The sequence below is a fragment of the Neopsephotus bourkii genome, unplaced genomic scaffold (assembly GCF_033783945.1).
Source record: "Neopsephotus bourkii isolate Nb327-2 ecotype Australia unplaced genomic scaffold, CSIRO-AGI_Nbou_v1 NB_1350, whole genome shotgun sequence".
In the NCBI taxonomy this organism is placed as follows: domain Eukaryota; kingdom Metazoa; phylum Chordata; class Aves; order Psittaciformes; family Psittacidae; genus Neopsephotus; species Neopsephotus bourkii.
In genome coordinates this window covers 145721-158103 of record NW_026901829.1, presented here as the reverse complement: position 1 = coordinate 158103, position 12383 = coordinate 145721, and the positions used below count along the sequence as shown (strand labels likewise).

At 36.2% G+C, this 12383-nt stretch overlaps 1 protein-coding gene across 1 annotated transcript in view; it reads right to left on the bottom strand.

Annotated features, from left to right (window-relative positions):
• Positions 1-12082, bottom strand: part of ABI3BP (ABI family member 3 binding protein) — a 134707-nt gene extending 122625 nt beyond the window's left edge. Inside the window, exon 1 of the mRNA XM_061366721.1 lies at positions 11893-12082. Coding sequence (XP_061222705.1) covers positions 11893-11971 — 79 coding nt within the window. The 5' untranslated portion in view covers positions 11972-12082. The remainder of the gene's footprint in view (positions 1-11892) is intronic.
• Positions 12083-12383: the final 301 nt, after the last annotated feature.

Genomic DNA, 12383 nt, shown 5'->3' with positions numbered 1-12383 from the left:
AGGCTCCTTCCACATGTTGGCCTATTTTTTTTTTTTTTAATTATTTATTGGACTAAGTACAGTAGCTATCTATTTTTAGGATACAAAGCTGAAAATTTTTACATCTTTAAACTCAGCATCCCGCTTCAGTGATCCAAGCACCATTTCCAGCTTTAATTCTGCAGCTCATTTCCTGTCATTTATTAAAATACAGAACAAAATTGAAAATAAGCAAGAAAACTGTTGTTTGAGAATAACCAAGTCTGCAGCTCTGATGGTAAAGAGAACAGGAGCTCTTTAGGCAGAATTTGAACAAACTGTCCCTGGCTGCTGTCATAAGATACTACTTTCTCTTTAATCTTGGAAAATTTCACTCCTTTCTTTACTCAGTCATTTAACTGCTAAAATTTTAATTTAAATGAAGTCCAATTTAATGAATTTAAATAAAATTCAACATTGAGCAACATTTTTGAAGGATAGAGACAGAACAAAGCCTATCCATTATTTTTAATCCATAACAGCCCCTGAAACTCCTTCAAGTTGAAATATTTTTTATAGATAGTCCTTTTCAAATCAATAGCACCCAAACAAACAAAAAAAAAAAACAACAAAAAAAAAGGGGGGGGGCATTATTTTTCCATGAAAAAGAAATCTTATTAATAAAAGGAACCTCAACCCCTTATTTTAATTTAAATTATGGCCAATTATTTGCATGAGGACAAAGCTTGATTATAATTACAATCTCCAGGGCATTGTTCCCTTGGCTTCGTTCTCAGAGCTAGTTGTTGCTGTTTTCTTCCAGGCTGGTCTGGAATGTCTTTTTTCTGGGCTGATGCAACTCTACCTGAATAGAGCTGATGACACAGTGACTGCAACTTGCCCAAAAGAGCAAGATTTAGTATTACAATAAACACACCCGTACCCATCTTGTGAGAACCACAGTTCAGTCTGTGGTTTAGTTCATACGTTCTCAGAAGATTGGATTAAAAGTATCTAAAATAACATATCCTTGAAGAGAAACAAGTATTTCTTCAGAAGGTAACATAATAATCTATTTCTTGCAGAAACATCTAGAAACAGAAAAAAACAATCTGCCCATCACATTGACACTGTATATACAGGCACCATGCCCATGGCAGCACAAGACATTTATCAGTTCTTAAATATACACAAGCTTATAAGGAAGTACTTAGTACCTTACTACTGCCTAATGGGATTTATTTTCTATTTATGAATCCCCCATTACACTATGTATAGTTGAAATAATATACAACAAAAGATAAAAACCGAACAGGATCATCCCTTCTCCAAAGTCATGATGGTTTTTAACTTCCAACACTGTAATCATTTTATGATCACACAAAGTAGCCAAGTTCTCCGCTCAGAATCACCTTCCAACATCCAAGACAAACAGGACTTCAAATTGTGCAAAGGATCAATAGCTTTGGATGTGCACCTGGCAACTGTACTTGCAATATTCTGTGTTTTAACTTTGGAGTATGTTCCTCACTTTTCAGAGGCAGACAGCTGATAAAGCAATTAAATACCTGAAGCATACATAAGAATTCTTGGGTGTTGCTGTATATCATATGCTAAACTCAGAATAAGCAAACTTGATCAGTTAACAAAACCAGTAGTCACATATGAAATGCTGTTATGCTTTGGGAACTGCCATTTGGGCTTGTCAATGTATTTAAGTCTATCAATAAAGATTTTAACCAGCTTCTCTTATTTAGTTTAGAAAGCTATGGACACAAACAAAAAAAACCCAACCAACCAAGCAACCAACCAAACAAACAAAAAAAGAAGATAATTGCTTGGTGTTTCCAAAAGAATACTCAAAATAAAGTGGTTTTACCTACTTCTTGGTCTCCAAACTGAACATCCTCACATATGTCTATGACACTAGCTGGAAACAGACTAGTCCTATAAGGGCTGATTCCAGCTGCATATAGTTTTTTCCAGATGGAAAATGTATCTCATCTTGTACCATTATATGAGATGGATCTCAAGACTGATCACCTGGCTTATTAAGAAAAAAAACGTAACCAATTAAGAAATATCACAGGTGACCCTTTTCATCTTCTATAATGCCCCACATTGTGAACTTGAAGAAATCAAAGGGAAGCTTCCACAGTTCAAGCAAATGTCTGAAAAAAGAAGCAACATACTTTCAGTAAGTCTTCAATTAAAGAGTGTGAAAATAGAAACCACTAAGAAGATAAATACTTGACGATTTTTAGAAGCAATATCAAATTCCAAAATTTGGCAGAAATTCTTTGTTTCAGCACTGTGAACAACGTGTGAAGAAGAGGCATTGTTCACTTGTCTTCAGAAAGCTAAAAGATGAAATTGTTTTAAAACAATCAATTAGAGGAAATAAAGGGAAAAAATATATTTCTAGTAAGTATACAATATGTAAAATAATAGCTATGTGTATGATTAAGGGAGCACTAAGATCAATCACAAATACTTACTCTTGCTTCTAAAGAAGTTTTTCATCTGTTCTCTCATCTATTTCCTTCCTACCCAGGATATGGCTGGCAATATATAGTTCATGTTTTCTGAGTATATATCCAAATTCTATATCCATTACATCACCTGCTCCATTTCAGTACATTGCCTTTTATCTACAGAGATGAAAGCAAGCAGTGGGGAATAATCTCAATTTCTGACCCATCTTTTTATGTCCATATTTACTTTTTTAAGAATTCTCCATCCAATGTTTTATTAAAAGAAAACGAAAAATGCTAATAAAGAAAACTATCAGCTACATAAAAGTAAGGCTTATGTTAACTCTGCACCTATACACAGACCCATCGGCTAGGCAATTTGTGTACAACTGACTTCTCATTTTTACTTTTACTTCATTCAGGCATGTATTCAATTGTTCATGGAGAATTTATGGTATGTAGAAAGTTATGTTTGTCTCATCACTAATCTTGTAACTCAGTGTGCAGTGAGAAGATTAATTCCAAAGGAATGTTCTTTGACTTAAGAGCATACTAAGTACAACACTTCTGAACATGTTTACATTTTTAAATGAGATTGTCTTTCCCGTGTCAGTTTTGTTTGACAACTGACAAATGTTTTAACACTACAAAAGCAAATTACTGAGGAAAAACCAACAAACCAACAAAACCAAACCAAACCAAAACAAAAAAAAAAAAAAAAACAGCAACAACAACAACAACAAAACAACAAAAGCACCCCAAATAACCTAGGAAAGCCAGGTCATGGAAAAAAATCTTCACAATACCCAAGATTTCTACACTGAAATAGGGCATAAATAAGAATATCAATTTCCTTTCTATGGTGGAGCATCTGTAATTTTTCTTCAGCCTTAATACTATAAACAACCTTCCATTCCCTTCAAATGAATATACTGATAGCATCTGATGTTCATTGCTAATTTCTGTAAATACTTCCAAGAGGAATGGAACATAATAAACATCTGTTACATTATTGAGAAACTTCACTTTCCAATAATTCACTACTGCACATTAACAACATACTAACATTTCTACCAACTACTATTTGACCATGTCACTAGAACTGAGAGAGTACAGGGGGATTGATAAAAGCTTGGTAAGACTAAAACAAATAAATTACCAAAACTGAATCCCACATGTGATTTTTTTGTGCACATGCATGCCTCTGCGTACTAGACAGTCTTTAAGAAATTACTCTCATAACTTGCTTATTTGCGTGCAAGTTTAGCTTAAGTATAAATCTTTCATTGGAGCAAAAATCACAAAACCTGTCCAAATCCAAAACAAGTTCTTTAGCTTAAAAAGTTTATATAATTACCGTTTCCATCTTTTTAAAAAAATCTTATGATGTTTATACAAGACTTGATAAGCAGACAACATAGATTACCTACTACACCATCACCAACTGACTCACAGCAGATTTACCACCTACTAAGGAGCACTGAATAATCAACACTAACAGGGAAACATTTTTATTAGACTTGCCAGATTTTGCCTTCAATGTTACCTTCTGCTTTTTGTTTTAACTATGAGGAAAAGATGCTTGTCAGGATTTATGCTTGTCATAGCATTGCTAAAGCTGGTTTTACTCAGTGAGAGAGCAAATAACAGGCTATCAATGTGGAGCAAGTTCATAGTTGTGTTCATAACAGTAAACAGCTGTTAACAAGCTTTATGACAAAGGAAGGAGACCTACTGATTCAAGCTTAACGCACAACCCTCTCACTTTTACCTAAGACAGCTTTTCACCAAACTAAGAGAATTCACAGTTCTCAAAACTGAGTACAGCCATTTCTCTACCTATGAAGCTATGCTTCAACATACACTGCGCTATAAATAAAAACTCTGCCCTGCCATTTAATCCAGCCACTTCAGTGTTTGTGTGAGCCAGAGATAATGGAACTCAGCCGAAATTTCCAGGTCAGATAATAGTTTTCTTCCTATTATTTCTGTCCCAAAGCTCAATTTCTTACCACCTTTCATTTCTTCATTTTCAGCATATGTGTTTGGTACAGACAAGAAAAGTGATAAATGGTAAGGTCTGAAGTCCTGCATTTTCTTGTTGTACATTTTTTTGTTCATATGTAGGTTTGAACTGTAGTAATAGGGAATCAAGACTGCCAGAAAATACTTTCACTTCACAGAAAACAACCTTCTGGGACATTTCAAGTTTATATATTTTTATTTTTGAAACAAACACTGCTTTATGTGTTTTTAAATTACTCCAGAATTTTACATCATAGCAAGAAAAATTAAAATTAATAATTAATATAAAACAGAGGCAAGCAGCTGACAGAATGAAAAAAGGTTTTTCCCCATGCAAGTTTAAAAATTTTATCCCATATACCCTGCCAGTCCTTTAAAATTGGACAGGTTTCCAAAGCATTAATTATGTAAAGTCATATCAAACAGTCTGTGGCCATTTATAGATTCACAAACTAATGGCACAACTGCTGGTGGCAGGAAAGAATATTGCAATCTCTTACTGCTTTATTGAATCATGCTTTTCCTCAGCAGATTTCAAGAATAATGCAAAAAACTCAGATCTACACAAAAACACAGAAATAACCCTATTAAAGTAATTCCCTCACACTTTCAGAATCCATTTTGCCGTTGAATCTCCAGCTTGAATGACAGCACTGAATTACAACCCCTTATTAAGTACTGCAGTAACAGTCTAGTGTTAGCACACTACACAAATAAATATAAGTAAAATCACATGCAGAGGTTTAGGTACTTAATTATGTGGGTTTATTCACTTGGAGCCCTGCAGTCTTGACATATTTGTTGAAGGTAAACAGGATTTGTGCAAAAAAAATGTCTACCATTACCCTAAGAAAACATGGTAGATTCACTTGCCTCCTTTATTCTCCCTCCAGAAACACTCTAAATAATATTAAACCATTATGGAATAATGGATCTCAGCAACTTCAAAGTACTTTACAAAACAGAGGTTACATTTTGTCTACCAATCTCTGAAAAAGTACAAAAAATCCTCCCTCTAGAGTGGGAGAAAACTATCTGCCTACTAATAAAAAAGCATTCCCTACCTCCCTGCCTTTACATCTTTTATCTCCTGTAGTCAGTGTCTCAACTCTTTACCAGCATTTTATTCAGCAACTCTGAAGTGAAGATTCTGGGTTGATATATTTAATGTAACCATCCTTATGTAACCTTGCCTGGATATCTGCATATTCTGATGACATCACTTAGGTTAAGTGATGAATGCAAAATAATTTAATACTGGTGACCATAATTGCATTCACAACTTCATCAACAGTAGAAATTCACGTGGTGGTTCAAACCTTGACCTCTTTTTCCTTCACCTTAACATAACCAACACTGGTTTGCTCAAGTAGGGAGACTAAGGGTTGATTTGGCCAGACTATAGTGGCATATGATTGGTATGTTTTGAGGAACAGCTGTGCTGGGGAAGTTGGCCCAGCCCTTCCCTAAACAAAAGCCACACATTCATGATGCTGCCAGTTATCATTTTCAGTAACACTATCCTCACAACAAAATAAGACAAATATATTTCAAAAAGCAAGCTTGTATTACATATATGCCGGCCTTTATTGTAGAAAAGCCAGTTTTTAACTACGGGCATTTAAATTATGGCTGTCAGGTGAGTTCAGGTAGCGTCTAGCCTGCTTTCAGTTGCCCTTTTCCACTTGGGAGCAAACTACAGACTGGGCTGTTTTGCTAATGGCACCTATTTTAGATCACTGCCTTTCCAGAACACTAATACCCACCTCTCTTCACACCAAGATTGAATGTGACATTGATGCACAATCCATGCCAATGCATAAGTCTCGGATGACGTCCTGCAAAAGGCAGTAGTCAAGAACACAACAACAATCTCATACTGCTTACCAACAATTCAGGTCTGCACTTGAATTTCCTGAAAGAAAAGAAATCCACTAGGAGCTGTATGAACAGTTTTGACTATGGCAGGTCACTGCTAGCCATTTTTTCCCCTGGAGCACACAGAGCTTTCTGTTTGAACATGTAATGCACAGTACGCACCTGGTGAGTCCAAGCACTCCAAAGAAGCCTCAGATCCATTAATCATTCACAGTACCACCAGTCAATAGCTATACAGACTATACTATCCATGTGCAGTAGGTCTGGCCAAATAGTAGCAGCAGGATTTACCCTGTAGCTCTCCCCTCAGGTAAATTATGTAGCTTGGCTGTTGTAATGGCTAGGTACAAAAGATGATTATACAGGAGAAAACTGAAAATTTTCAGAGAGAAATACTTGGGAACATTAATATTAAAATGAAGAGGATTAAGGCTATACAGATTACCCAGCACTGAGATCATTTTAGAGGCGTTCGTACACTATGGAATGTAATTCTGGCAGAATCCACCATATGTATCATCACACTGTCACACCACTGCCTGTTCCAGTATAAAAATGGAATTCTGGTATTACAGATTATCTTTGAACTCTGAAGTCTGACACTCAATACTGAGTTTTGATACATTTTTGAGCAATCCTAGGACACAACTGTCTGTATGATAAATTAACTTTGATTAAATGAGCTCCTATAATGGCAACATTCTTATGAGTTGTTTTAATTTTCAGAGAGAATAAGCCAAATTTGCCATGATATATCTACAGACTGAAATCCTTTGCCTCTCTATTATACCAGCTAAAAGGATCCTTTTGACATTTCTCATAGGACTTTACTGTCATTTTTATGCCATTAAACATAAAAGAAGTATTTTGCACAAATCAAATTAATTCTGCACTTCTCTTTCCAGACACTAAAAAAAAAAAATGAACTTCAGTAACTGGACCTGCTTCATTAGAATATGTATTTTTAAAGGTTAATGCATTATGTAATTTGAAAAATAGTTCCCAGAAAGATGTTTCATAAACCATGGAGAAAATAACATATAAACCACATGTCATTTCACTCCTTTTGTGATATTTTTATATGCCAGCTTTATTCTATGTTAAAAAACTCTCCAACTTTCAGGACACTTTTCCCTGTCTTATGATTTCTACCCTGCTATTCTACAGCTACCAAAGAAATGCTTCTGGGGAGCTGGGGGAACAGCACACAAAAGTTTAAAGACTAAGGTTTGGCTGTTGCAGTATAGCAACTGAGATAGACTGAAATAACTCTATATTGTTTTAACTGCTCGACTCCAGTAAGTGAAAACACATGCTAAGTTTAACCTCTGCCTAGGAAGAAGTATTACATAACATAGCATAGCCAGCAAATTTAGCTGAGAATATTAGCCTATTCCTTTCACAAATGTCAACAAAAGTTTGGAAGTATACTGTAAATACAGCATTCACTCTCAAAGGAATGTCAGTTATAATTACCATAAATACAAATCTTAACTAGTAGTTACCTACAGTAGTTTCTAACATTCCTGTATACTTACCAAAGAAACCAAAAAACCTTATTATTTTTCCCACTTATCCCGACAGTTGACAACTATAGAAACAAGAAAGTTTGGATCTGGTTTCTCCTACATGAGTCTGTAAATCAGGCTCTTTCATGTGGTTCCGTAAGGAATGTTTTCCTATGAAGGCAGCTACTAGGAATAAGGTGAACTAAGCTTTCCTGAGCTCTTCCTGGAAAGCAGAACAGGACAGGCCTGAGTTCTGGAAAGTAGAACAAGGATGGACCCTAAATGCAATCCACCTGATGATTAATTCAAATAGTATAAAACTGGAGAAAGGGGGGGACTGGGGGGATGGGGATGGGAACGACACCAAAAAAGGAAAAAAAAAAAAAAAAGAAAAAAGAAAAGCATTCAGACTCTTAACTGCAAGTTTATAAGATTATATCAACCCCAAATTCTTCTCCACTCTAACAAAGAAAAACAGAACATGAAGATACACAAAAACTATCAGAAAGAGATTACAGTGAAAAAAGTGCATTTCTAGGTACATCTGGAAAGTCAAGTGGCAAAAGCAAAAACATGAAATGCTATTACCAAACACTAAGAATTTGTTCCACAACTGTTGCTTTCAACATTTGTATCAGGTCCAGCTGGAAAGATGCCAGTGAAATACAGTGTACAATTTAGTGGATTTTGTCTGACATCTATGCATTGCAATTGTTTCCACGCCTCATTAAAATATTTCAGGTTTAACAGTGCTGAACTGAAATATTATGTTGGATGGCACAAGCATAGTGGCATAATGGAAGAGACAAAAATAAGTACTACATGTCCAGGTCTCTCTCTCTTCTGATGAAAAAAAAAAAAAAAAGCTTTAGAAGCTGACATAGTCGAAGGGACAGTGGCTCAATTACTTGATAAAAGACCATCGCTAATCTTACCATCATCTCCTGCCTGTTCTTCTGCGACTCTTCACAGTCTCCATAGGCCCCAACTACTGAATTTTCTTAGCAGCTGATCCCTCAGAGACTCATGAAGCACAACATAATTGGAAAAAGGCACTGTCTCCACAGTAAAACAAAATACCCACCAAGCTCCCTTTCCAATTCCATTGCCTTTATTTGTATCTGTAAACTTCTAATGCAGAGAGTCAGAATTATGACACAGCTTGTAACTGCCTCAACACTTGTCATTTACTATAGTAAATTTGACAACTGCAAGAGAAAGGGTGTTCACCTGCATTTAGGGCACTACACTAGAACCAGATGTAAGTAAAGACCTATTTTCTATGCAAGCAAAATTATTATAATGCAGGATATACAGAAGCAGCAAAAAGTTCCCACTGGAAATTTTAACTGATATTTCCACGATTTTGACTCCTTGAGTCATGTTGATAGTGCTTCCAAATTATTCCAATAGTGCCCTAATTTTTGAAGTCAAAATTATTAAAGAATTGAATTTGTTAATAAAGAACACTCTTTTGAGAACACCAATAACATTTTCTTTGTCATTTCAGTCAAACACACACTTGTGGAAGTGAAAGTATAAAAATACACAGGAAAAGGGAAACCATGTGTCCTCCAGCCTCCTGAGCAGCATTATTTGCGCACAATCTCTCACACAGCTCTGGAAGTTACTGACATCCAAAGGGTGTGCTGGCTCTGTTCCTTTGCAGCTGCAGGAGGCAAGATGTCCTTTCCACCTTGGATCACTGAAAGGAAATCCCAGTCCACAAGACTAGCGATCAGTGTGTTTCACCTCCTGGAGAGAAGACTTGAGAGAACTCCAAAGTGCTAATAAGAAGAGTAAGATTTACATTGATAACCTGCACCACCTTAAAAATTTGGCTAGATTGTTCTCCCTCAAGTTATGAAATCTATTCCATGGTTCCCCTCAGAGAAGGAGTCACCCTCGAACCTTAGTTACATAGTTTATGACTTAAAGAGCACAGGAATTCACTAGAATTAAAGTTTGCTTAGCAGGGCAGAGTAGCCCTCTTAACAGAATACTACTGCTACATATCCTCATTTTAGAATTACTTTAAGATACAAATATGCTCTTTTGCTTATGAAAAACATCTGTACTACATTTCAAACAAGAGAGTGTTGACAGAAAGACAGTCCTCTGAACATTTCCAGGTAACAGCTAGGTACTAATATATTTGCTTTTTCAATGCAGACCAATGTAAATAATACTCTCAGAGACAATGACAAACAAAAGGATTAGACTGGTGTTTCAACAATGCAAAGTGGGAATCTTAAAAAAGCTATTTCACCAAAAACAAATGAATTTTCCACCTGCAGCTTTCTGTATTTGGCAAACAGAACTTCACTTCTGCAATGTTATTTTAGGACATGAAAAGATGCATCCCAGAGTTACTCCTGTACTGACTGCAGTGGATCAGTAACTTTGTCTGAATTTCACAGTTAACATAAATTTACAGCCACTATTCTATGGTAGACGAGCATTAGAGAAGTTCCTCCTTCAAAGTAGGCAATACATAGAATCATAGAACAGTTAGGGTTGGAAAGGACCTTAAGATCACCTAGTTCCAACCCCCCTGCCATGGGCAGGGACACCTCACACTAAACCATGTCACCCAAGGCTCTGTCCAACCTGGCCTTGAACACCGCCAGGGGTGGAACATTCACAGCTTCCCTGGGCAACCCATTCCAGTGCCTCACCACCCTTACAGGAAAGAACTTCTTCCTTATAACCAATCTAAACTTCCCCTGTTTAAGTTTTAACCCATTACCCTTGTCAGTCAACTTTCAGTTTATTTTTGTGCAAGGTTTCTCCCTGTCCTATGAAAACTGTTATAATAGTTTACTCACAGGCTGCTTTTTTTTTTTTTTTTTTTTTGGTAAAACTAAGGATTTACAGTCTGCTTGACTTGAAAAACTGTATATCTGACTACACATTGCCCCGCTATGAGCAGTATGCAGAAAACTCCACATTGGCTCAAGAAGAGGAGGTTAAAAGAAAGCCACCTCCAAAAGAATATCACCAGAGAGGTGAGAGGAGGGGGGGATGAAGAAAAAAGTAATCTTTAAAAAAAGTCTCTTGAGGAGGGGTGAGTGTTAAAAAAAATCACCTCTTCTCCTGAAAACACTTTTAGGTTCCACATCTATGAACCAGAATCTCCTAGGAAGCCCTTAAAGTAATGATTTCTTAATAAACATTCTCATAAGGAACTAAATCACAGCTCCCTTTCTAAATGTTACTAGTTTCAGGAGATCGCAGATATAAAATGCATTATTGTAAAATGCATTATAAAGCACAATGGAACCAGGCAAGCACTTCTACAAAGTGAGAGCAATGCGTGCAGTACAGAAACAATTGTGAAAGTGCTATTTTAATGCCAAAGTACTACAATCTAGATACACAAATATTCTTTTCATTTTAAGCTATGACTATTCTTCCAGCAGTAATAAAATACATATAAAATGTAAATGTGACATGGGTCACATTAGCAAGGAAAAGAACAGGTCCCTGCCAGCTTTGAAAATCTACTGTACTTCCAGACTCCAGCAGAAAGGAACAGTTAAAGAAATATTCACACAGGTTTGGAGGGTGGAAATTTCAATAAATGCATACAACCTGACCTACAAAAGTCAATTCCTACTGAATTGTTAAGGATGGATATAAAGGCAAAGCATGAAAGTTATTTCAAGACAGAACTGAAATTTTCCAACAATAACACAGGATGCTTCTAAGTCACATATTCTTTAAGATCTTAAACCACAAATCTGCACAATGCTATCTACATCCTTACAAAATCATTAAATACAGTTACTTTGTTTCATGGTAACTTCTCACTAAATTCACAAGATACCTGAAAACATTTGAACTTGTTTTATTAAAGGGCTTTAAAGTTACTCTCTTGTACCTGTACCTCACCCTGTTGACTGTTCTTTCATCTTTTCCATTATTTTTATCATTCTTAACATGCTGAAAGTAAACTTCCATGCAAAACACAAGCATTTAAAAAAAAAAAAAAAAAGCCCCAAACAGCAAAACAAACAAAACCCCGGGAAGTTGTCATAGCTACTTGCCTCTTCGCAATTTCTGAGCATTTCCCAGATTTAGTGCAATATATCCACAGAAAAGGAGAAAAACCAATCTTGACATCATGGTCACAAACCCAGACTTTCCCTGGGAATGATTCTGACAGGTAACACACAGAAGAAGTACTGCAGCTGCATTTAAGTGAACTGCTCTCTCTGTGGCAAGAGGCAGCAGCACTTTGACACGAGCTTAGTTTACACAGTGGGAGGAGACAGGATGACATCACTCACTCCCATTGGAAAAGGAAAATTAGCATTAAGAAAAAAAAAGGGGGGGGGGGGGAAGGATTATCAGGCTTCTCCTACAATAATCTTCTGTGGTTTCTTACAAGGTCCTTCCATCACTCAGGGTAAGAGATTATTGTTTTATGATTTAAATTTCATGCAAATAAAACCAGGAATATCAAAACTTCTATTAACTGAAAACTGATGTGAGAGACGTTTTCACTGTTTTGTCCAAGAAAGCTGGACTTGAAATA